The sequence below is a fragment of the Sinocyclocheilus grahami genome, unplaced genomic scaffold, assembly GCF_001515645.1.
Source record: "Sinocyclocheilus grahami isolate Dianchi unplaced genomic scaffold, SAMN03320097.WGS_v1.1 scaffold383.1, whole genome shotgun sequence".
NCBI classification, from domain to species: domain Eukaryota; kingdom Metazoa; phylum Chordata; class Actinopteri; order Cypriniformes; family Cyprinidae; genus Sinocyclocheilus; species Sinocyclocheilus grahami.
The window spans coordinates 232,759-260,231 of NW_015505562.1; the positions used below are offsets into that span (position 1 = coordinate 232,759).

At 36.5% G+C, this 27,473-nt stretch overlaps 1 protein-coding gene across 1 annotated transcript in view; it reads left to right on the forward strand.

The window, feature by feature from the left end:
• Nucleotides 1-27,250, forward strand: part of LOC107549894 (disco-interacting protein 2 homolog A) — a 132,008-nt gene extending 104,758 nt beyond the window's left edge. The window contains exons 7-27 of the mRNA XM_016231080.1: nt 4,188-4,220; nt 7,069-7,188; nt 13,084-13,281; nt 14,830-14,921; nt 15,331-15,441; nt 15,994-16,117; nt 18,326-18,441; nt 19,194-19,274; nt 19,395-19,522; nt 19,607-19,721; nt 19,975-20,182; nt 20,270-20,370; nt 22,394-22,474; nt 22,573-22,696; nt 22,792-22,913; nt 23,774-23,944; nt 25,443-25,504; nt 25,683-25,740; nt 26,485-26,559; nt 26,739-26,913; nt 27,150-27,250. Coding sequence (XP_016086566.1) covers nt 4,188-4,220; nt 7,069-7,188; nt 13,084-13,281; nt 14,830-14,921; nt 15,331-15,441; nt 15,994-16,117; nt 18,326-18,441; nt 19,194-19,274; nt 19,395-19,522; nt 19,607-19,721; nt 19,975-20,182; nt 20,270-20,370; nt 22,394-22,474; nt 22,573-22,696; nt 22,792-22,913; nt 23,774-23,944; nt 25,443-25,504; nt 25,683-25,740; nt 26,485-26,559; nt 26,739-26,913; nt 27,150-27,250 — 2,396 coding nt within the window. The remainder of the gene's footprint in view (nt 1-4,187; nt 4,221-7,068; nt 7,189-13,083; nt 13,282-14,829; nt 14,922-15,330; nt 15,442-15,993; nt 16,118-18,325; nt 18,442-19,193; nt 19,275-19,394; nt 19,523-19,606; nt 19,722-19,974; nt 20,183-20,269; nt 20,371-22,393; nt 22,475-22,572; nt 22,697-22,791; nt 22,914-23,773; nt 23,945-25,442; nt 25,505-25,682; nt 25,741-26,484; nt 26,560-26,738; nt 26,914-27,149) is intronic.
• Nucleotides 27,251-27,473: the final 223 nt, after the last annotated feature.

Here is a 27,473-nt window from a genome sequence, read left to right on the forward strand (position 1 = left end):
AAAAATGACAAAATTTAAAAGCTGAGACTTTGTTTCATACCTAAAGTAACCTGCTATGTTTTGTCTGTCGGCGTTCTGTCAGTTTCATCTTTGCTCCACAATGTATTTTTCACTGCATGAGAGCATGGTGTGTAGTGTGAGAGCAGCATGGCTTGTCAGACATAGCAACAGTAACTAAGGGGGGGCAGGTCTTTGCGAAGGGTCAGTTGTGAATTGAGATGAAAGGTAACTTTTTTAGCTATCATTTGGCTTTATAATGCTCAAAATATGCTTTGTGAGATGTATGAACTTATTGTGCATTTTTGGTCACAATTTCACTGTATGTCCTTTTATGTTCCACTAAGGGAAAAATCATAAACTTTTTGAGTGACATTAGGGTATATAGATGATGACTCATCAATTTTCTTTTTTTTTTTTAGGTGTACTGTCCCTTTAAGACATAGAGCTGAACATCACAACTATACATCAGCTGTGGTGTATTAGTTCTTGGATGAATGTTTAGTTATGGTTAAACACAACAAAACTAATAGCAACAAAAATAATTTGATTTTTTTCCCCCCCAGACAGAAAGATTATGTCTGCCTTGCTCAATTTGAGTCACCTCAACTCTGTAGAAGCAGCATGCTGTCATGAACGTGCATGTTTATTCACGTTTTCTCTTCTTCAGGCACTGACAGGGGAGATGGGGAGGCCATGGATGGTATTTATACATGTTTATTTCAATCTGCCCCTCCTCCTGGTGTCTCTGTGCATCTGTGTCAGCTGTGACCTCTGTGTTAAACGCTGTCTGCTTAACTTGTCCACTATGTCATTTTTGGAAATTACTATCATAAGAAAAGTATTTCCTCCTAATGTGTCTCTTTGTCTTTTTAATGTCGTTTAATTATTCTTTCAAGGTCTTTTCGCAGCGCTTATTTATAGATTTCGCATTATGACAAGATACAACCGAATTGTCTAGAAATATCTGGGACTAAGAATGTTTTAGATGTGTTTGTGTTGATCTTTTGTGAAAGAGAAAGTACATTTTTGCATACTTTTAAAGAGTACTTGTTACAGAAAGAACATACTTAAGAGTGAAATGAATGTAATGTTTTCGGATGCTTAATTGCATGTATATTCCAACATTGTAAAAAAGCATCATTCTAACAGTAAAAGACTGTAAAAAACATGTCAGTTGGTTAACTGTAAGTTCCGTTACTCTATACAGTGAAAAACTGTAAAACATTCACGGGGACATGTAATTTTACAGTAAAATACTGTTAAATGTATGGTTGTTGAGAGTGAAAAGAACTGTACACTGACATTCCCAGAACATCAGTTTGACTGCTGACATTTATGTTTCCTCTTAGTTTCATGACATTGTGCAACTTCTGTATATTAATATTTACCTAAGCTTGTGGAAAACTTACTTATGATGAGCTTTGATTCAACTTTGTCTTTAGCATTTTAAAGTTCAGTGGCAGTATATTACGTAAAAAATTTAATTAAATAAATAAATAATACTTACAAAAAAAGATTTTTGTAATTTGGTGTATTACCATTATTTCAGTTAATTAAATATTAAACCCTTATTAAAAATGAAACCCTTTTTACCATAAATGTAAAGCTTAAAATGTTGATTCCATTTAAAAAAAAATTTTTTACAACAAAGGTTTAGCGACCAGAGCTACCTTTTTATTTTTTTGACTTTTAAATGTCTTCTGAAATCATACAGTTTGTTTTGCGTAAAGAACAGACTGGCCTCAAACCTCATTCATGTTTGTACATTTTAAAGATTGCAGAGTCAAATTGAATACTTTTCTGGTGCTTTTTTGTGTTTTGATCTTGACAGCCCCTCATCGACGTTTGCTTACAATGTATAAACTGGAACAGAATAAAAACTCTTACTTTATATAAGTTTTGAACGGCATGAGAGTGAGTAACACCATAACTGCAGAACACATTCACTTTACTCAGCTGCTCTGCTCTTTACGGAGTTCTGCTTATAAACATTTGCATTCCCCTTATCTCTCCCTTTCTCTCATCTCCTCCTCTTTCTTTCACCCTCTTTTTCTGCCTTTCTGCCCTTCGAGCTGGCCCTGGGAGCTCACTGTAAATAACCTCAGATTTCACACAGTGTCAAGAGCCGCACTGTGGGTCCACTGTTTTAAAGCAGCCTGCCAGACAAGCCCAGCTGTAAGAGGGAAGATTAAATGCAAAACAGCTGCTTGTTGGTTAATAGTGTGGAAATCACTTGTTTATAAAAGACTATAAAGCTCTTCTGTTGGGCGTTTAGAATAAGACAGACATTAATCATCACATGGAATCAGAACATATTTGATGTTTAATTCCATGTTGTTGTCGTCATTGTTGAGCTATATAGAGTTGAATTTTGGACCAATGAGATTTTATGGCAGGCAAATCCTGTGCAGCTTCTTAAATAGATGATAAATTTTGTAATTTATCATGGGTTTGATCACAGAGCAGTCCATCATGCATTATTATACTTTGACCTCCACTCACCTTTGACCTTTGGCACCTCATGACAGACAACCACAGTGCACCCCCGGATGTGACAGGCCTGTCGGAGCGCTCGGTGCATGCGGAGCGTCCGCAGGTGGCATCAGTGCGAGGGCTTCCACGTGGATACACACACACCAGCGTCATGGAGACCGCCGATGGTGAGTCCCCTAAAGCTTCAGCCTGCTGTCACCACAACAGCAGAGCATCTTCCTGTCTCACACGTCTCTTTCCTGTAAGAAAGAGGGAATATCATGTAATCTCTCCACAGAACTCTCAACACTACTGCGTCTAGAAGTTCAAGCTGACTGATTTGTGTTTAGCGATTGAGATTCGAAGCTAAAAATGCTTAGCACACATACATATAAAGTTGACTTATCCAACATTCTGGATCATTGTTTTTACAGTTATCTATTGAAAAAAAGAGTGGGATATTTTGCCTGTTTGTGTATGATTCTGCTTGTTCAAGCCAGACAGTATCATGTCATCAGCATGCTCTTTCGTAGGAATAGTTCACTAAAAAAAGGAAAAGTCTGTCATCATCTACTCACCTGCATGTCACTGTAAAATATAGTCTCATTTACTCTTCCACACATTCACCCCTAGTGTGTTGATAATACACACACAAAAAAAAGTTTGTATGCAGTTTCGTTTCCACCCATTTCTTTTTTCTTCTACAGTGTCATGGCAATATAAAAATATAAAAATCCTGGCCAGGAAGTGTGCCGTATAAATGGCACAGGCGATCTGACCAATCATAACGCCAAATCCGCCATTTTTTCAACAAATCAGACAGGAGAGACTTTGGTGGACTTAAACTTTAAAATGGTGTGTATTGATGTCTTTCCGCGGTAGAAATAAAATACCTTGATGTCATTCATGTTTATTTTGTGCTATAACTAGTAAATATGAATTATGAAAAGATGATTAGTTCACGTGCCACTTAAAGTGAGATGCTACAGCGATCTGTCACGACACATTAAAGAGCCGCAAAATGGTATTTATTGTTTGAATTTCTTAAAAAAATGACAAAATTTAAAAGCTGAGACTTTGTTTCATACCTAAAGTAACCTGCTATGTTTTGTCTGTCGGCGTTCTGTCAGTTTCATCTTTGCTCCACAATGTATTTTTCACTGCATGAGAGCATGGTGTGTAGTGTGAGAGCAGCATGGCTTGTCAGACATAGCAACAGTAACTGAGGGGGGGCAGGTCTTTGCGAAGGGTCAGTTGTGAATTGAGATGAAAGGTAACTTTTTTAGCTATCATTTGGCTTTATAATGCTCAAAATATGCTTTGTGAGATGTATGAACTTATTGTGCATTTTTGGTCACAATTTCACTGTATGTCCTTTTATGTTCCACTAAGGGAAAAATCATAAACTTTTTGAGTGACATTAGGGTATATAGATGATGACTCATCAATTTTCTTTTTTTTTTTTAGGTGTACTGTCCCTTTAAGACATAGAGCTGAACATCACAACTATACATCAGCTGTGGTGTATTAGTTCTTGGATGAATGTTTAGTTATGGTTAAACACAACAAAACTAATAGCAACAAAAATAATTTGATTTTTTTCCCCCCCAGACAGAAAGATTATGTCTGCCTTGCTCAATTTGAGTCACCTCAACTCTGTAGAAGCAGCATGCTGTCATGAACGTGCATGTTTATTCACGTTTTCTCTTCTTCAGGCACTGACAGGGGAGATGGGGAGGCCATGGATGGTATTTATACATGTTTATTTCAATCTGCCCCTCCTCCTGGTGTCTCTGTGCATCTGTGTCAGCTGTGACCTCTGTGTTAAACGCTGTCTGCTTAACTTGTCCACTATGTCATTTTTGGAAATTACTATCATAAGAAAAGTATTTCCTCCTAATGTGTCTCTTTGTCTTTTTAATGTCGTTTAATTATTCTTTCAAGGTCTTTTCGCAGCGCTTATTTATAGATTTCGCATTATGACAAGATACAACCGAATTGTCTAGAAATATCTGGGACTAAGAATGTTTTAGATGTGTTTGTGTTGATCTTTTGTGAAAGAGAAAGTACATTTTTGCATACTTTTAAAGAGTACTTGTTACAGAAAGAACATACTTAAGAGTGAAATGAATGTAATGTTTTCGGATGCTTAATTGCATGTTGATTCCAATTAAATAAAAAATGTTATAGTCTACATTTATATAAAATGCACTTAAGTATAACTTAAGAACATCTGACAAGCATTTATTGTACACTTAAAATACTTAAATGTTATTTCTATTGGAACTTGTAGTCATGTATTTAAATATATTCGTAATTACACATTTTGTAACGATGAAGATAAAATGCAGTACTTTTTAAAAATACATTAACCTTGAATATAATATTTAATACTGAACACACTACAGTTCAAATTATAATCAAGTACTTTACATGTGCTTTAGTATGTTAGTCAACTCATCAGAATAAGTGTACTTTAAAAGCAGGACAGAAGATAAAAGAGAATTATTTAAATTTACTTTAAAACCTTTCATTTGACATTATTACAAAGTGTACTTAAGGGTGTTAAGAAACATATGTTCCACTTAAGTACACTTAAGTACAATTTTTTCATTATCTTATATTATCAGTTGTTGGTTTTTATATAATTTGGACTGAAATGGAACATTCTCTACAGTTAAGTGCACTTCTTTTTCCACAAGGGAAAGTTTGTATTTAAGTAAATGTGTGAAGAGATAATTAGACAAATGGTCCTTGCTTTTAACAACTAGGTTATGCTATGCTCTGTGATTTGTGTTACATTTTTATATGATATGCACTCTACAAAAGATACTTTTAGTCAAACATTTAGTTAAATTGAAATAATTATGGCCATAGAATAGCATTGGGTACTTTGATACTGTATATCATTGCAGACCTACAGACTGATAACCTTACAATACATTGGTACTTACATGGTACTGCAAAGAATACCGTAGTGCTACAATAGTAGATGTTAAACAAAACATGGTGTTATAATGGCACCATGTTCAAAAGTAGTAATTTTTTGTTGACGAATACAAGCTTGGCTGAATAGTGTTGCACATTAGCCACAGTATCATGGTAGTGATAGTGTGTGATTATTATGTTTAATAAGGTTAATGTGGCTTATGGACATTTATGAGGCAGGATATCAGTAGTTATGTTGTGGTTATCCTCACATGAGAGGATTTATTCTTGTGTGTTTTGAGGAGCTGTTACAGTAATTGGCTTCCTCGGGTCCTGCAGTGCATTCTGGGTACTTGAGCACGGTCTGTGAGTGCGTGTGAGATGCAGACAGAGATGAGGGGCAGACAGACAGCGGCTGAGGCTCAGGTGTCTCATGACAATGGAATGTCAGAGAGCATCTCAGTCATGCATATATACATGACACAGCCATCTCTCGGTGGAATTCACGGACAGACATTTAACAGAGAAATGAAAGAATAGATTCATCATGTGAAGATGATCGTTGTGTCTTGATGTTTGGTTCTGTTCTCTCTTAACTATCATGTGAAGGCCTATGTTTACCTCAATAGAAACATTTAATGGGTGATTCTATTTTAATTGTTATAAACCAGCAGAGAAATGTTCCTCAAAAAAAAAAAATGTTGGGCAATGTAGCATAATTATTACACTATAAATTACAGAGCTTTTTTTTTCCTTCATTACACATGGGTGATTTTGTGGTGTTTCTGTGACTGTTTGCTATATTCAGAATTATACTTATGAAAGATCAGCAATCACCATTTTAAATGTATTTTGGACAAGAAATGTAATTATTAAATAAATTCTGTAATTAACAATGTATCCATTTTACATCCCTATTGGTAAAACTAAAGACAGTAACACCAAGAAATCACTGTAATAATAATAATATCAATAAATCATCATCATCATCATTATTTCTTTGCACAAATGTCTTCTAAAAATAGGTTCTTCTAAAGGACGTCAATACATTATTTGACTTTTGGCCCTCAATTTTAATTGGATTATTTTTGTTATTACTTAATCTGCCTAAATCTCCATCAGTGTTTTGATGATTTATATATTTTTAATACATTTTTCTTCATTTCATGTAAACATATTTTATGCATGGTTTGTAACGTTTTGTAGAACGACCCTGGTGCTCATGTGATACTGTGATATTGTTTAACATGTATTAACTTATTCATTGCATCTTTTGTCCCTGTGTTTCATGTGAATGGAGTTTTAATCTATTTAAACTATAGTAATCCTAAATGATCCATGATCAGATGGACTCTTTCAGAAGAAAGCTCATGAATGGTTGATGAGATGGGTGGCTGGGTAGCGGCTTGTTGCTAGGCAGCACGAGTCCAGCTGCCTCAATCAGAGTCAAGGAGTCTTTGATGCTCTGGGTCAGGTGTCTCTACTGAGCATGCTCAGTACCATCTTAACCAACCCCATGGGCATACAGCCTTACATTGACTGACAGGTTGTTGTGTGAAACCCCACCATCCTTTCACAGTGACCTTCCCCTGCTTTTTTATCTCATCCTCTCCATCTTTCTCTCTTTTTCTTTGTCCTATCTTCTCCTGACACTATCTCTGTCTAAAGGCGTTCCAGTCAACAGTCGAGTGTCCTCTAAGATTCAGCAGCTCCTAAACACTCTGAAAAGGCCAAAGAGACCCCCTTTACGAGAGTTCTTTGTTGATGATTTTGAGGAACTTTTGGACGGTAGGTTGATATATCTACAAATATCTAATTCCGCCATGAAACTCTGCTAGCATTCACATAATTTACTAAATGCTGTTTAGTCTCTGCTCAGCTAATGAGCTTGCTTGCTCAACATTTAAATAGTCTGGTTAAGTGTTCGCTGTAATGTAGTCCTGCAGTGTGGTCCTCTGAAACCCTCTACCTCCCCCAGCTCCACCTGTCTAGGAGTGTGTTCCACTTCACTTTTAGATACAAACTCACTTTACCTTGGGGAATTCCCACCGCCATTTTGATCAAGTCAAGTGGTGGGCAAAGGAAGTTTGCATTGACATACCCTCAACCCGAGTCTTTTTATATGAACACTTCAGGCAGCTCCATATACCACAATGCAACATGACTGTGACACACTCCATACGCCATAGCAGATTACAAGCGATCAAGGGCGTTTCAATTCAACCCATTGCAATGGTTCTGCCAGTAGTGGGCACTTGTGCAACATAAGCAATGATGTGTATTCAAGTAAACAAGACAGAGGGACGCTAGCAAGGGAAGTTCATAAAAGGCAAAGTATAACGCACCCTTTATATGCTATAGGATTTCATGATCATGAAATTGAAATTATTTGGCTTACTGAAGAGAGCTGTACTATTACTACTAAACATAGCTTTTTCACTTGGCAGACAATAAAGTTGACACAAAATTGCATATATTGACATTAAAGTAGTGACCTCAGCTAAGATGCTAAGAACAAAATATTGTAGAGACTTGAAATTGAGATCTTTTATAACCTTACAATACATTGGTACTTACATGGTACTGCAAAGAATACCGTAGTGCTACAATAGTAGATGTTAAACAAAACATGGTGTTATAATGGCACCATGTTCAAAAGTAGTAATTTTTTGTTGACGAATACAAGCTTGGCTGAATAGTGTTGCACATTAGCCACAGTATCATGGTAGTGATAGTGTGTGATTATTATGTTTAATAAGGTTAATGTGGCTTATGGACATTTATGAGGCAGGATATCAGTAGTTATGTTGTGGTTATCCTCACATGAGAGGATTTATTCTTGTGTGTTTTGAGGAGCTGTTACAGTAATTGGCTTCCTCGGGTCCTGCAGTGCATTCTGGGTACTTGAGCACGGTCTGTGAGTGCGTGTGAGATGCAGACAGAGATGAGGGGCAGACAGACAGCGGCTGAGGCTCAGGTGTCTCATGACAATGGAATGTCAGAGAGCATCTCAGTCATGCATATATACATGACACAGCCATCTCTCGGTGGAATTCACGGACAGACATTTAACAGAGAAATGAAAGAATAGATTCATCATGTGAAGATGATCGTTGTGTCTTGATGTTTGGTTCTGTTCTCTCTTAACTATCATGTGAAGGCCTATGTTTACCTCAATAGAAACATTTAATGGGTGATTCTATTTTAATTGTTATAAACCAGCAGAGAAATGTTCCTCAAAAAAAAAAAATGTTGGGCAATGTAGCATAATTATTACACTATAAATTACAGAGCTTTTTTTTTCCTTCATTACACATGGGTGATTTTGTGGTGTTTCTGTGACTGTTTGCTATATTCAGAATTATACTTATGAAAGATCAGCAATCACCATTTTAAATGTATTTTGGACAAGAAATGTAATTATTAAATAAATTCTGTAATTAACAATGTATCCATTTTACATCCCTATTGGTAAAACTAAAGACAGTAACACCAAGAAATCACTGTAATAATAATAATATCAATAAATCATCATCATCATCATTATTTCTTTGCACAAATGTCTTCTAAAAATAGGTTCTTCTAAAGGACGTCAATACATTATTTGACTTTTGGCCCTCAATTTTAATTGGATTATTTTTGTTATTACTTAATCTGCCTAAATCTCCATCAGTGTTTTGATGATTTATATATTTTTAATACATTTTTCTTCATTTCATGTAAACATATTTTATGCATGGTTTGTAACGTTTTGTAGAACGACCCTGGTGCTCATGTGATACTGTGATATTGTTTAACATGTATTAACTTATTCATTGCATCTTTTGTCCCTGTGTTTCATGTGAATGGAGTTTTAATCTATTTAAACTATAGTAATCCTAAATGATCCATGATCAGATGGACTCTTTCAGAAGAAAGCTCATGAATGGTTGATGAGATGGGTGGCTGGGTAGCGGCTTGTTGCTAGGCAGCACAAGTCCAGGTGCCTCAATCAGAGTCAAGGAGTCTTTGATGCTCTGGGTCAGGTGTCTCTACTGAGCATGCTCAGTACCATCTTAACCAACCCCATGGGCATACAGCCTTACATTGACTGACAGGTTGTTGTGTGAAACCCCACCATCCTTTCACAGTGACCTTCCCCTGCTTTTTTATCTCATCCTCTCCATCTTTCTCTCTTTTTCTTTGTCCTATCTTCTCCTGACACTATCTCTGTCTAAAGGCGTTCCAGTCAACAGTCGAGTGTCCTCTAAGATTCAGCAGCTCCTAAACACTCTGAAAAGGCCAAAGAGACCCCCTTTACGAGAGTTCTTTGTTGATGATTTTGAGGAACTTTTGGACGGTAGGTTGATATATCTACAAATATCTAATTCCGCCATGAAACTCTGCTAGCATTCACATAATTTACTAAATGCTGTTTAGTCTCTGCTCAGCTAATGAGCTTGCTTGCTCAACATTTAAATAGTCTGGTTAAGTGTTCGCTGTAATGTAGTCCTGCAGTGTGGTCCTCTGAAACCCTCTACCTCCCCCAGCTCCACCTGTCTAGGAGTGTGTTCCACTTCACTTTTAGATACAAACTCACTTTACCTTGGGGAATTCCCACCGCCATTTTGATCAAGTCAAGTGGTGGGCAAAGGAAGTTTGCATTGACATACCCTCAACCCGAGTCTTTTTATATGAACACTTCAGGCAGCTCCATATACCACAATGCAACATGACTGTGACACACTCCATACGCCATAGCAGATTACAAGCGATCAAGGGCGTTTCAATTCAACCCATTGCAATGGTTCTGCCAGTAGTGGGCACTTGTGCAACATAAGCAATGATGTGTATTCAAGTAAACAAGACAGAGGGACGCTAGCAAGGGAAGTTCATAAAAGGCAAAGTATAACGCACCCTTTATATGCTATAGGATTTCATGATCATGAAATTGAAATTATTTGGCTTACTGAAGAGAGCTGTACTATTACTACTAAACATAGCTTTTTCACTTGGCAGACAATAAAGTTGACACAAAATTGCATATATTGACATTAAAGTAGTGACCTCAGCTAAGATGCTAAGAACAAAATATTGTAGAGACTTGAAATTGAGATCTTTTGTAACGAAACCGCCACATCATGATAGCGAGGACAGACACCAATCACATTTCCTTCAGAGAATGTCAAAATTAGTTTTAGTATTCTGGAGGAACTTTAAAACTTGAGCCATGTCTCACACTCAAGCCCTCCATCGCCATATATATATTTACTTTCATCTCACAAAAGGGTTCTATGAAAACATGAAGGCTTCTATGAAAACAAAAATGTGAATTGGCATTTACACTGACATTGAATATCCTTACTCATAACCTTTTGCTATTTAGTCAAAAACTGCTTTTTTTAGAAGAAGCTACTGACCCAGGAGACAGGAAAATAACACAAAACAACATATTTGAATAAGGCAGCCATATTAATAATATGAGTCATTTCTGCCTGATGTGTGGTGTGTCACTGTGAAGGGTTGAATGCATCTGGAAATGGCTAGTGAAATTTAACTCAACTTTTCTAAAATAATGTGGTTAATCACAGTTCTTGATTTAACAGGACGGGGCAATTCATTTTTCACGTAGGGCCAGGCAGGTTTGGACAGCTTTTTTCCCTTAATAAATGAAATCATCATTTAACAACTGCATTTTGTATTTACTTGCATTATCTTTGTGTAATATTAAAATTTTTTTGATGATCTGAATATTTTTAAGTGTGACAGACATGCAAAAAATAAAAACAGGAAGGGGCAAAAACCTTTTCACGGCACTGTATATACAGTATATGTGTGTGTGTGTGTGTGTTTTAAATCATTTTAAATCTTAATATTTTCACATCTTCTTCTTTCAAAAACATAAAAATATTTTTGTCAACCCCAAACTTTGAATGGTAGTGCATTAAAAAAAGAAAGAAAGAAACTTTTGTTCAAGGTTCTTTTAAGGTTCTTTATTTGTCACGTACATATTACATACATATTGAGAAAGTGGACCTGTTTACTGAGAGTTTGGAGTGACCTGATCCTGTTTCTGTGGTAACAGTGACTTCTCTGATTGGTCAATCTCAAGTCAGGATTTTATTCAGCAGTTAAAAGGTTTAAAAAGGTTTAAACATTATTACTCAAGTCAATTTCTCAGAAAATTAATGGGATGTTTTATTATATACTGAACTTTTCTAAAATAATGTGGTTAATCACAGTTCTTGATTTAACAGGACGGGGCAATTCATTTTTCACGTAGGGCCAGGCAGGTTTGGACAGCTTTTTTCCCTTAATAAATGAAATCATCATTTAACAACTGCATTTTGTATTTACTTGCATTATCTTTGTGTAATATTAAAATTTGTTTGATGATCTGAATATTTTTAAGTGTGACAGACATGCAAAAAATAAAAACAGGAAGGGGCAAAAACCTTTTCACGGCACTGTATATACAGTATATGTGTGTGTGTGTGTGTGTGTGTGTGTGTGTTTTAAATCATTTTAAATCTTAATATTTTCACATCTTCTTCTTTCAAAAACATAAAAATATTTTTGTCAACCCCAAACTTTGAATGGTAGTGCATTAAAAAAAGAAAGAAAGAAACTTTTGTTCAAGGTTCTTTTAAGGTTCTTTATTTGTCACGTACATATTACATACATATTGAGAAAGTGGACCTGTTTACTGAGAGTTTGGAGTGACCTGATCCTGTTTCTGTGGTAACAGTGACTTCTCTGATTGGTCAATCTCAAGTCAGGATTTTATTCAGCAGTTAAAAGGTTTAAAAAGGTTTAAACATTATTACTCAAGTCAATTTCTCAGAAAATTAATGGGATGTTTTATTATATACCTTTGTTTATATTATATATATAATTTGTTTATTTATGCATATAAACATAACATTGTATGCCATACTCAAATTATTCAGCCTTTTATGTGTTCCTGCATTATGGAGATAAACTCTTATTTTATTATTGTTGTTATATACACTGTCCAGTGACAGTACAGTGATCCACAAATTGACAGGTTATTAAAGTTTGAGAACCCCTCTGAATCTATCTCTACTTTCCTTTTTCTCTCTTTGTTCAGTCAGTCATTTCTTACGTTTCTTAAAAATATGCTGAGAAATACACTTTCGTATTCTCTTAGCAGCAGCATCTTCACTTTATATTCTGTCTCTCTCTCTCTTGCTCTCTGCTTTTCTTTCTCTTTCTGTTCCAGACGCACAAAATCAATCAAATCTATTTAAAGCTGTGTCACATTTCATCCTCGGGATGCATAAGTCACCCTGAGATGCTCAGTGACATTTAAAATCACTCTCACATAAACTCTGCTCCAAAACCCAGTGAGCTGCTTACAGTGTAAGGCAGCATCTATCATGGAACCATATAAATTACTGATTTTGAACACTGTATATAGGCAGAAGACTCAACTTGGTAGTGATTTCAATAAGCACGCAATACAATAATACATTTCATAGGTGGAAAATAATAGATTTTTAATTACACTGATTAAATGTCTTAGTATCGGTAAGTATACATTTATATATAATCTGTAATAATGTATATTTGCATAAGACAAACCACATAGGGTACCGTATATACTACTTCAGTGTTGTATTAAACACACAGCAGCAGCAGATCTACATGTCTGTCTCTGACATGATTTCCTGTCATCTACAGTCCAGCATCCAGATCCAAACCAGCCGAAGCCTGAGGGGGGTGAGATGAGACCCCTGAATGGGGAGCCGCTGGGGGTGGTCACTAACTGGCCTCCGTCATTACTGGCCTCTTTACAGCGCTGGGGCACCACACAACCTAAAAGCCCCTGCCTCACCGCACTGGACAACGCCGGCAAACCCATCTACACACTAACATATGGTACAGTGGAACCTCCCATTGAATTAAATGCAACAATTTACATGTATACTCCTGTTTCCTGAACTACACTACTTTGTAGTGCATATGTAATTGTTATTCATGTCTTGTTCAAAATTACATGTACTTATTTATCATCAGTGTTGGGGAGTAACTAGTAACATGTAACGGAATTACGTAATTGGTAAGTATACATTTATATATAATCTGTAATAATGTATATTTGCATAAGACAAACCACATATGTACCGTATATACTACTTCAGTGTTGTATTAAACACACAGCAGCAGCAGATCTACATGTCTGTCTCTGACATGATTTCCTGTCATCTACAGTCCAGCATCCAGATCCAAACCAGCCGAAGCCTGAGGGGGGTGAGATGAGACCCCTGAATGGGGAGCCGCTGGGGGTGGTCACTAACTGGCCTCCGTCATTACTGGCCTCTTTACAGCGCTGGGGCACCACACAACCTAAAAGCCCCTGCCTCACCGCACTGGACAACGCCGGCAAACCCATCTACACACTAACATATGGTACAGTGGAACCTCCCATTGAATTAAATGCAACAATTTACATGTATACTCCTGTTTCCTGAACTACACTACTTTGTAGTGCATATGTAATTGTTATTCATGTCTTGTTCAAAATTACATGTACTTATTTATCATCAGTGTTGGGGAGTAACTAGTAACATGTAACGGAATTACGTAATTTAATTACAAAATTTATGTAACTGTAATCTGTTATAGTTACTGAGAAAAAAAAGTGTAAATAAATTACAGTTACTTATGAAAATGTTAACAATTACACATACAGATTTGATTGATTTCTTTCCCAAATTGCATTGACTGCTGAAAAATATGAGACACCAATGTTTCAGGAGTTTAGGACAACGGATTGTTCTGGTTTTATGTAAATGCGCTTATTTTTTAAAGATTCTTTGTTTTTCCAAAGCATTGTAAGATGCCAGTGTTTCCTGTCATAGCTATGCAAAGATTCGATTTCAAAAACAGTATCATACTGTAGCTATTAAACTGTATCTTAAATCTGTAACCTCAGAACGACCCCACAGTAAAAAGAGGTGCTAAAGTCTGATTTTGTGGTGGCTGTGCTTTAAAATACAATTTTTATCATCTTAATTCAAGTGATGAAGCATTATGAAAATCTGACAGTAATCAGTGTTGAGTGCTACTGTTAGGTTAACCCTGCTTGCTTTAAATGTTTCAACATGATTAACAGTTGAAAACATTCATTAGAAATGTAGAAAAGTAATCAAAGAGTAATCAAATGTAATCAGTTACATTACTTTAAGTAATTGAAATAGTTACATTACTTATTACATTTTAAATACGCTAACTTGTAATCTGTAACCTGTTACATTTCCAAAGTAACACTGTTTATCATAGGGGGTAATCTTATATATTTGACTTGTTTTATCTGTGTATATTGCTAGTGTACTCATTTGAAATGATGAATGAACTCTCATTCATACTGTAAGTGAACAGACAGTGCAGGCTTGAATGTGTGTTTTTGTAAATATGTTTCCGTAGGGAAGTTGTGGACGCGGAGTCAGAAACTTGCTTATACACTGCTGAACAAACTGAGCACCAGGAATGAACCACTACTACGACCTGGAGACAGAGTGAGTGTCCTTATCATGCACATTCACATCCGTTTACATCTTGCATTAACTGTCCATTCTGTCCTGCAAGATCCCATTCCCCTGCAGAATCCTATCCTGTTCCTCAGTGACTGATCAAAGACATAGCATGTTACCATAATGTCACGTTCTAGCTAATCAAACAAACTAGTAGGCTAAGATGTTAGTATGTCCCAATTTGTATACTTATGCACAATTCTAAGTTATTTTGTAGTATAAAGGAGAAAGAAAATTCCAATAAACCATTTCGGACACAACTTAACATATCCAGTGATGGACGACGTTAATACCAAGTGTAACAGGCCCAGAATAAAAGAAGTAATACACAAACAGTAGCAGTAAACAACATTAATGCTAGAGGTGTAAATAAATCTGTTGTGTATCTCCACAGGTTGCACTTGTGTTCCCCAACAATGATCCTGTGATGTTTATGGTGGCGTTTTATGCATGCCTTCTAGCGGAGCTGGTGCCTGTGCCCATAGAAGTGCCACTCACTCGAAAGGTATTAATCAGCATTACACCAGCACACTAGCATAGATTTCAATCACAATAGAGCTCCCTACAGGAAAAGACACAATATGACACCCTGATCTCCTCACATCTCAGCATTGTCCTTGAAAAAAAAACGTTTAATTTCCAAAACTCAAACCACTGTATGGTATGAGCATAACTTGTTTACTGGTAGTCAAAAGATAAGTGCTGTTTTCTTAAAGATGTCAGTATGCATTGATATTGTGAGTATGTGAGCATGTATGAATAACCAGTCACTCCTTGGGGTTTTCTCTTCTGTAAATGACCTGAATGTCTTCTATCTAAAGGTATCATTAGCTGTCTCTGTGCTGCTTTGAAGCGTGTTCCGTTTGATTAATAGTGCCGATGGTCCTGATGGAGACAGCTAATCCTTTAAAATGAAGGACACAATAACATACACGATGCCTTAGTGCTGTGTTATTGTGACTGTGTTATTGCAGACCGTCTAATGAAAGGCGGAGAGGGAGTGAGTGGACTGCAGATCGGAGTTGTATTGATGACTGTCTGTGTCTCCTCTCATCAGGATGCAGGCAGTCAGCAGGTGGGGTTTCTGTTGGGCAGCTGTGGGGTCACTCTGGCCCTGACCACTGATGCCTGTCAGAAGGGTCTGCCCAAAGCACAGACCGGAGAAGTTGTCACTTTTAAGGGTGGGTGATCCGTACAAGCCAGTTACTTCATCTTAGGGCTGGACAATAATTCAATATCAATATGTATCGCGATATAATTTTTTTCAATAACGGTGATATGATTTTTAAACACATTTCCGATATTTCGATATACATTAACAGTGTTTCCCATACATTGATTTATTTGTGCAGTTTGACTTCGTTGAATAAACATGAGCACTGCACCTTTTAAAATCAAACTGCAGCGCAGGTGTTTTACATGAATGTATCTCTGAAGGGAACCGACTGTCTTCAGAAAAGTTTCGATGGCATTTTTATTTGATCTGATAAAGTAGCGTTCATGAGCGGAGCTGCTTTGATTACAGCCGTTACCGGAGAAACCGCTGTTTCTGCCGCTCTCACAGTGCCTCCTGCTGGCAGACAAGCAGTTTGCATTTTCAATAATAAACCCGTCTCCAGCAACGTTTTTGTTGTTGCTTAATTTTTTGTTTTGTTTTCTGCAGCAACTCAGAGCACTTTTCATACTCTTTATCCTGGCTGAAATACATGTGTTTCAATCTATAAGAATAAGCAGCCTACACTACCAGTCAAAAGTTTTTTAACAGTAAGATTTTTATTGTTTTTTAAAGAAGTGTCTTCTGCTCACCAAGCCTGCATTTATTTGATCCAAAGTACAACAAAAACAGTAACATTTTGAAATATTTTTACTATTTAAAATAACTGTTTTCTATTTGAAAATGCATTTCATTCCTGTGATTTCAAAGCAGAGCTTTAGCATCATTACTCCAGTCACTGTTGTTGCTTAATTTTTTGTTTTGTTTTCTGCAGCAACTCAGAGCACTTTTCATACTCTTTATCCTGGCTGAAATACATGTGTTTCAATCTATAAGAATAAGCAGCCTACACTACCAGTCAAAAGTTTTTTAACAGTAAGATTTTTATTGTTTTTTAAAGAAGTGTCTTCTGCTCACCAAGCCTGCATTTATTTGATCCAAAGTACAACAAAAACAGTAAGATTTTGAAATAATTTTACTATTCAAAATAACTGTTTTCTGTTTGAATATATTAAAAAATTTAATTTATTCATGTGATCAAAGCTGGATTTTCAGCATCATTAGGCCTACTCCAATCTTCAGTGTCACATGATCCTTCAGAAATCATTCTAATATGCTGATTTGCTGATTATCAATATTTAAAACAGTTGAGTGAATTTTTTTTCAGGATTTTTTGATGAATAGAAAGAGACAAAGATCAGCATTTATCTGAAATAAAAAGCTTTTGTAACATGATATAATAATAATAAATGTTTTTTGAGCAGCAAATCAGAATATGACTGGATCAGAGTATGAATTTTGACTGGTATGTTAGCCTATAGTTTGAAGTTAAATATATCAATATTAATAAGGTGAGTCTGAGATGTTTATTTGACAGTGATTTCACATTTCTCATAAATGCTGTTCTTCTGAACGTTCTATTCATCAAAGAAAGCTGAAAAAAATTCTACGCTGTTTTCATAATAATAATAAATGTTTTTTGAGCAGCAAATCAGAATATTAGAATGATTTCTGAAGGATCACGTGACTGGAGTAATGATGCTAAAAATTGAGCTTTGAAATCACGGGAATAAATTCGATTTTAAAATATTTCCAAATAGAAATAGTTATTTTAAATAGTAAAAATATTTCAAAATATTACTGTTTTTGCTGTATTTTGGATCAAATAAATGCAAGCTTGGTGAGCAGAAGAGAATTCTTTAAAAAACATTACAAATCTTGCTGTTCAAAAACTTTTGACTGGTATGTTAGCCTATAGTTTGAAGTTAAATATATCAATATTAATAAGGAGAGTCTGAGATGTTTATTTGACAGTGATTTCACATTTCTTGTTTGTATGAAGGCTAAATACAAATAAAAGGTGAACATTAATTTATTTGTGCTGTTTTTTTCTTCTCAAAAATTTAATAGTTTTATAGGAAGAGGTTTCATAGACTTGGCAAATTAATTCTTCATAAGTTTGTTGGTACATACATCTGTTGTGGGTGTTCTTGGCAGTTTTTATTAGGCTTTTTTTAAATAGTGTTCATATCGATATCGGACTTATATCGTATCGACCAAAATTAAGAAATATATTGTGATATAAATGTTGGCCATATCGTCCAGCCCTACTTCATCTTTATTTAATGGTGCTGTTTCTTCGCCTCGGGTATAATGTGTATGTATGTTTTTACAGGCTGGCCACGACTGCTGTGGTTCGTTACTGATGGAAAGCATGTTGTAAAGCCTCCTAAAGACTGGCATCCTCCAATAAGAGACGCTAGCAATGAGATCGCATACATAGAGGTCAGGACCACACTAACTTAAGGCATAATGCTTATTTTGAGATAATGACCAATGATAGGTGGATCCATCTGTCTGTCTGTCTGTCTATCTGTCTGTTTGTCTGTCTGTCTGTCTGTCTGTCTGTCTGTCTATCTGTCTGTTTGTCTGTCTGTCTCTATCTGTGTCTGTGTGCGTGTGTGTGTGTGTGTGTGCCTGTCTGTCTGTCTGTCTATCTATCTGTGACTGTCTGTCTGTCTGTCTGTCTGTGTGTGTGTGTGTGTGTGTGTGCACCCTGCTCGTGACGTCTCGCTGCTCCATTGGACGGATTTGACACGTGCTTCAGAACGCGGGCACGCAAGGGCGTTCCCAAAGCGACTCGACGCAGCTCGAGTTCCTGAAGGGGAACATTCATTCACTACTGCAATTCTTGTTATTATACTTTACCGAAATGTCTGAGCCTATAATTTAACTAAGTGATTCTAGAAAGACATGAGCATTTTCTCTACAACAATATAGATCAGTTATATTATTTTGTCTGACTGTGACATAACTCTATATAAGATATAGAAAAAAGTAACAACAATAGCCAATGAGAACAATTTGTTCAAAAAAAATTTGTTAAAAGTTCTCAAATAAAACCACTAGTCATCAAGAGCTTTGAGTTATGTGTTATTATCCTGTTAAAACGTTTGTGATGCTTACCTAAAAAAAGGTAAGTAAAATAAGGACTTGACAGCATTGTAAACTCGACTAAAATGTTGTTGTTGTTTTGCTTTCAGACCATTCCAGTCACGTCATCAGGAGCTCCCATCAGTGACAGACCCTTCACACGCACATCTCTCCTTGGCTTCATCGGGCCGGTGGGTTCAGATGTCTTAAAACGAAACCATTCCTTCTGAAGCAGGATAACTTTGAAGTGTCTTTTAAAACAACACGTGGTGTTCATCTTTTTGGGATTGGGTTTGTTTCTTGTATTACAGGATAATTTGGTGTTTGTGGTGGGAAAGATGGATGGACTGATGGTGGTGAGTGGACGGAGACATAACGCAGATGATGTGGTGGCCACAGCACTGGCCGTGGAGCCCATGAAGTTTGTGTACAGAGGAAGGTAACTCAAATGTCATTTACTCTCGACTTGAGATGAGTGTGTATCTCTGCTCAGACTGAAGGCTGCATCTCTTTTCTCTGTCAGGATTGCGGTTTTCTCTGTATCGGTGCTGCACGATGAACGCATTGTCGTGGTGGCAGAACAGAGACCAGACGCCTCGGAGGAGGACAGCTTCCAGTGGATGAGTCGTGTGCTGCAGGTGAACACACACACACACACACACACACACACTATCTAAGACATAGCTATCTAAATGAGGACACTGCATAGACTTCTATTGTTTTTTAATACAGCTAGTTAAAAATAATATTTTAAACCTAACCCTAACAGAAAACTATATGCATTTTACAATTACAAGTAGGTGTGTCCGAAGTGTTTACTTGTAATGTGCACAAAAACAACACGCTTACACACATACTAATTTTCTTGACCACTTTCTGTTTAATTCTCAGGCTATTGACAGCATCCATCAGGTGGGAGTGTACTGCCTGGCTCTGGTGCCCGCTAACACACTACCCAAAGCTCCTCTGGGTGGCATCCACATCTCAGAGACCAAACAGCGCTTCCTGGAGGGAGCCCTGCACCCCTGCAATGTCCTCATGTGCCCTCATACCTGCGTCACCAACCTGCCCAAACCTAGACAGAAGCAGCCGGGTACAGGTGAGTCCTGCGTTAGTGTTTGGGTGGTTGTTTTTCATTTTATGCATATTTTGCACATCATATGACCTGTTGTCTCTGTTGTTTCAGAGGTGGGTCCTGCTTCCATGATAGTCGGAAACCTAGTGGCAGGAAAAAGGATTGCACAGGCCTGTGGGAGAGATGTTTCACAGCTGGAGGACAATGATCAGGTAAAGATCAACCCCATTTCACTCTCTCAAACCACAGAGGTCAGTGGTGAAAAAGAAGTACACTTTAGCGTACTTTAAAAAAAAGAGTACTTATTATGGAAATAATTAGTGCTGTCAAACGATTAATCGCGATTAATCACAACCAAAATAAAAGTTTTTGTGTACATAATATATGTGTGTGTATATTTATTATGTATATATAAATACACACACATACAGCATATATTTTGAAAATATTTACATGTATATATTTATATTCATAAAATGTATATTATATATAAATATATTTAATATATAAACGGAACATATATTTTTTAAAATATATACATGCATGTATTTATATATGCATAATAAATATACACAGTACATACACATATACTATGTAAACAAAACCTTTTATTTTGGATGTGATTAATCGTTTTACAGCACTAGAAATAATATATTTTAAAAGAATGTACTTAAATGCAAACTGAATGTAATGTTTTCAGACACTAAACTGCAGGTTAATTGTATTTAAATGAATATGTATTATACTAAATTTATATTAAATGCAAGTAGCTGAAATTTAGAGTGCTTTTTTGACCCACTTAAGTAAAACTTAAAGGGATAGCTCACTCAAAAATGATCAAAACAATTCTGTCATTAATTACTCACCCTCATGTCGTTCGTTCATCTTCGGAACACAAATTAAGATATTTTTGATGAAATCTGAGAGCTCTCTGACCCTGTATAGACAGCAAGGATCTTTACACGATCAAAGCTCAGAAACTTAGCAAGAAGATTGTTAAAATAGTCCATGTGACATCAGTGGTTCAACCGTAATTTTCCGAAGCTACGAGAATTTTTTTTTTGCAAAGCAAACAAAAATAACAACTTTATTCAACAATTCGTCTCCTCCGCATCACCCTATAGCGTCATTTTTGAGAGTATCATAAACAATGTATGCAATGTATGTACGCGGATACGTTGTTTACGTTCTGATCAAAGTGTAAACAATGTAAACCGTGTATCCGCATACGGTGCTGCTGACACAGAACAGCATACGTTGTTTATGTATGTGATACTCCCCAAAATGGCACTATAGGGTGACGCGGAGGAGACGTATTGTTGAATAAAGTCGTTATGTTTGTTTGCTTTGCGCACAAAAAGTTTATTCAACAATTCGTCTCCTCCGCATCACCCTATAGCGTCATTTTTGAGAGTATCCTAAACAATGTATGCAATGTATGTACGCGGATACGTTGTTTACATTCTGATCAAAGTGTAAACAATGTAAACCGTGTATCCGCATACGGTGCTGCTGACACAGAACAGCATACGTTGTTTATGTATGTAATACTCCCCAAAATGGCACTATAGGGTGACGCGGAGGAGACGTATTGTTGAATAAAGTCGTTATGTTTGTTTGCTTTGCGCACAAAAAGTTTTCTTGTAGCTTCGTAAAATGACAGATGTCACATGGACTATTTAACCAATGTCCTTGCTGTCTATGGAGGGTCAGAGAGCTCTCTGAATTAATCAAAAATATCTTAATTTCTGTTCCGAAGATGAACGAACGTCTTACAGATTTGGAACGGCATGGGGGTGAGTAATTAATGACATAATTTTCATTTTTGGGTGAACTATCCCTTTAAGTACATCTTTATACGTAATTTCATAATTAATTCTACAGTCAATGAAATATGGTAAAAGTACTGCTGAATGTGCTGAAAAGCATTTATGGTAAAATACAGTATAAATCAATATCATACATATATTTTAATTGCACATTTGTAATGATGAAAACGTTTCATTTGACATCAAAGTGCACTTTTGAAAATGTTACTTAAGTGAGTTAAGAAACATAGTCATGAAAGCGTTCTCTCTTTAAGAACACTAAGCGGATTTACAAGTGCAAGTACAAGTTACATCTAAGATTTGAAGTACACTACAAGTGCGCTTTCAATACATTTAAGTGCACTTTATCACGGGGACAGGTCCTGAAGTATACTGTTGTCTGAATGTGTCCTCTCTCCTCTTGTAGTTCCTGTACATGCAGGATGTTCTGCAGTGGAGGGCTCAGGCCACACCAGATCACCCTCTGTTTCTGCTGCTCAATGCCAAGGTATAAAACTCATTATCCCTCAGTCCAGGAAACACAGTATTCAGAGTCAGATTGCGTATATTCACTATGATCTTACTTGGTGTGTTTTATTTTTTCAGGGCACTGTGGCCAACACAGCCTCCTGTGTACAGCTGCACAAGCGGGCAGAGCGTGTGGCCGTAGCGCTGATGGAAAGAGGTCGACTTAACACTGGAGATCATGTAGCACTTGTTTATCCTCCTGGTAGGAGAGAAAGACACTTATATTACTGTGGTCTAATAAATGGTGTTTAGATCTCAGGTTTTGTGGGGCTCAATACCTCTCTTCCTAATTTGCAGGTATTGATCTGATCGCCACTTTCTATGGCTGTCTGTATGCCGGCTGTGTTCCAGTCACCGTCAGGCCTCCACACCCACAGAACTTAACCACAACCCTGCCAACCGTTAAAATGATTGTTGAGGTAACTTCAGTCTCTGAGTGCAGCACATGCTGCTTCCCTAGCCAATAAACAGAAACCCTTGTGGCCAGTCGGTATTATTGTATTTTATAGAATCTTATGGGTAACACTTTAACAATAATGTTGATTTTGTTAATATTCATTAGGAATAATAATTTTTTTTGCTGTGCATTTATAAATTAACATTAACATAGATTAATAAATGCTGTAAAAAATTGTTGCTCATCGTTAGTTCATGATACCTAATGCATTAACTAAAGTTAACTAACTGACTAACTTTTTTTAATTAAATATCAAATTAACTGTCATAGAAAACAAATAATTCTAAAGCTTTTCTCACTCAGGTAATTTTTGCTATTTATTTATTTTACCAAGTGGTCGAACTTTTTATATCAAAATAACAAGATTATTGTCATTAATGGTGACTATAATGTCCATATACTTTTTGGGACCACTGTAGATTAATTATATTAGATTATATATGTAGATTATATTCTGTGTCAATTGTCAATGTCAATGTGAATAAATTTGATTTGAAAATATATGAAAATAGAAACCAGTTATTTTAAATTGCTAGAATATTTCACAGTGTAACAGTTTTTACTATATTTTTGATCAAATAAATGCAGCATCGGTGAGCATTTTGACTTCTTATACAAATATTTTTAAAAATCCTACCGACACCAAACTGTAGTTTACTTTACTTTTTTCATTATCTTAGACTAAGTTGTATGTCCTATCTCTGAGTATCAGCATATTCTAGGATCCCATTTATCTTACAGTAGTTCTAGTTAAAGTCGTTAAGGGCATAAGTTGCATTTGATTTGTTCCGCTGAGTTTAACCCCCATCTGTACACCTGTAGTTACGGAATGTGAATCTGTCGTGTGTACGGACCTGTATGGTGGTGGCTGAAGAACGTCCTCGCATCACACTTACGCAGTCCTTCTCGAAGATCTTCAAAGACCTGGGGCTCTCCTCACGGGCCGTCAGCACCACCTTCGGCTGTAGGGTCAATGTGGCAATTTGTCTTCAGGTCAGTGATGAACTCAAGTGTTTTGTATTTGTGTTAGGTAGAAAATAGAATGTGTGCTTTTAAATGACCTGTTCACATTGTGTGAAATTTCCATGATTTTTTATCAAGACAAGAATAATGCACTACAAATCTCTTCACACCAAAGGCTAAATATATCGAAACAGATATAAATTAGCGTTTTTTTCAGGTATGTAACATTTTCTCTAAGGCTATCGAAATTTAATATCACACTTGGTGTGAAAAATTACTATTAACGCTGTTATTTTTTTTGCGTCGCTTTGTCGCATCGCACTTTGTGTGAATAGGTCTTTATCTGCTGTAATTGTTTAAAAATCATTTTCTGTACCCTTATGTTCTGTTCACTGGCCTGGATTCATGTCTGTAACTGTATGTACATGTATCTGTTTGTGTATTAAATGTACACCTGTGTTTGTCTGCTGCTCCATGCCCTCTCGTCAGCCCAACAGGCTGGGCAAGTTGGCTGAGCAGGTACTGTGACCCAGATGGGGACCACAGGGGTGCTAGCAGGGGGCTTTCAGGACGCTTGTAAAGGCTCTGCTTTTCATATGTCTCTGTTTGTGTGAAATGCTCATGTGCACGACATAAAGAATGCTCAGTAGTCCAAAAGATGGCAAGCTTCTATTTATGAAATGTGACTTTAATGTCTATATACTTGTTTTTCATTTACTTTGACAGAATGTATTCATATGCCTGCTCTGCTCTTCACAGCTTTTGTGCTTGGCCCTGCACTTACTATATATCTACAAACCCAATTCCAAAAAAATTGTGACACTGTACAAATTGTGAGTAAAAAAGGAATGGAATAATTTACAAATCTCATAAACTTACTCTAGGCTGTGTCAAAGCAATGCTTGTAGCTGTGCATATAGAGTAGACTTGTATGAGCTGTGTTTGCAGTACAGGGGTTACATTCATGAGCAGGTCATTGTAACTGTTGCAATGCTTCATTCCATCATATAATGCTTTACAGTTAGACACAACAAGAGTAAGATGTTTTACAAGAACTAAGACAGAAACTTTTTTTACAGCGACTGATTAAATTGATGGTTCATCCAAAAATGAAGATTTGTCATCACCCTCATGTCGTTCCAAACCTGTATGACTACTTGGGAAACATAATAGAACTCACAGAATTGTTTGAGTCTATGTTTCCGTGTCAGACTGGTCAAACAAACAAAAGAGCTGCCTTAATAGCACCACAGAGCTAATAGTTTAACATGAAAATGGCTTATAGTTGTCACTGCCTATTAAGAAAAGTATAGCAAAACAAATTACACACTTTGCCTTTAAGAATCCATGTTCACTTTTATAATCTTTCTGAGAAGGTCCTATGTGTCGTCACATATAATGTCACCGCCGGTTCATGGTAACACAGTACATGTGCTAGTGCCTAAAGGTGGATCAGTAGTATGAACACAGAATCTGTGGTGGCAGATATATCACAGACCTCCAGTGATCTGCTGTTCTGTGTTTCTAGGGCACCTCTGGGCCGGATCCCACCACAGTATATCTAGACATGAGGGCTCTGCGGCATGACAGGTGCTATAACAAACACTTCTGATTTACCTAAAGCTTATATACCAGTGTCAATTCATGTCTATTCATATTCTGTTGTTTATCAGCTAATAAGTAAATTATTTTGGTCTTTTAATTAGAAACGTTCAGTTATATATGATCTGTTTTGTTTTTTTGTTGTTGTTTTTTTCAATTCGCTCAGGGTTCGATTAGTTGAGAGAGGATCACCGCACAGTCTGCCACTGATGGAATCTGGGAAGGTGAGATATTATAAATAATGAATACACATACAAAATGTTAATGGAATAATTACAATATTTTGATGTTTTTGAAAGTAAAGTGTTTTGTTCTCATCAAGGCTGCATTTATTTGATCCAACATACAGTTAAAAACAGTAATATTGTGAAATATTATTGCAATTTAAAATAACTGTTTCTTTAACTGCCACATTTACATTTTTTTTTATTCTTTCATGAATAGAAATTTCAAAGGAACAGCATTTATTTGAAATAGAAATCTTTTGTAACATTATGCATCTTTACTGTCACTTTTGATCAATTTAATACATTCTTTCTGAAGAAAAGTATTTATTTTTTATCTGACTTAAATGGTATTAAGCAGAAAACACTGTTTTCAGCACTGATGATAATAAAGTTTCTTGAGCAGCAAATCAGCATATTAGAATGATTTCTGCAGGATCGTGTGACACTGAAGACTGAGTAATGATGCTGAAAATACAGCTTTGCATCTCAGGAACAAATTACATTAAAAGCATACATTAAAACAGAAAACAGTTCCTGTAAATTGTAATAATATTGCACAATATTACTGTTTTACTGTAGTTTTGATCAAATAAATGCAGCCTTGGTGAGCATAAGAGACTTCTTTCAAAAACATTAAAAAAACGTAGTTAATCCAAATTTATAACTAATAAATATTTCATTCAAATAAATTAAATAAAAAAATGTAATTATTTTCTTTTTATTACATTTCTCAACACACAGATTCTGCCTGGGGTAAAGGTTATAATTGCCAACACAGAAACCAAAGGCCCTCTTGGAGATTCTCATCTGGGAGAAGTGAGTTTCAAATATTAAAGCGAGTTCTATTAACCACAGAGAACCACATCTGAGCTCTAAAATAAGTACTGTTACCTGCAGAGTCTGTTATGTTATATTATATCATGTGTAGTGAGCGGAGTCTGTTATGTTATATTATATCATGTGTAGTGAGCTGATGGGACTGTATTTAAAAACAGATCTGGGTGAGCGGCCCCCATAATGCCACAGGATACTATACGGTTTATGGTGAAGAGGCATTGCACGCTGACCACTTCAGCACCAGACTGAGCTTCGGTGACACGCAGACGGTTTGGGCTCGCACTGGATATCTCGGCTTCCTGCGGCGCACAGAACTTACAGATGCCAGTGGAGGTACTGTATCCAAACACACTAGTGTCCCATTTCAAGATATTTCTGAGGTGACTATTCAATTTAAAATTATGTTCAATAAAAGCTTTCAACACACACCCTGACAAGCTAATACATTTTTTTTTGTTGTTGTTGTAGTGTTTGTGCATTGTTTTTTGATGTGTATTCATATCAGATATGATAATAGGAAAAATCAGTTGTGCTGTCCAATAAATTATGTTTTTTGCACATTATTCTAGAGCGGCATGATATACACCTTTCATCTCCTCACTTTCTCTCACTCTCTCCTCAGTGCTGTGTTCACATGGACGAATCTCTTGGTGGTGGTCGTGGAGCTTGAGGGGTCAGAACAGGAAGCCCTGGACCTTGTTGCTCTGGTGACCAACGTGGTTCTGGAAGAGCACTATCTCATAGTGGGGGTCGTTGTGGTGGTGGACCATGGAGTCATTCCTATCAACTCCAGAGGGGAGAAGCAGCGCATGCACTTGCGGGACGGCTTCCTCGCTGACCAGCTGGACCCTATATATGTGGCCTACAACATGTGAGAATGTGTGACATGGAGG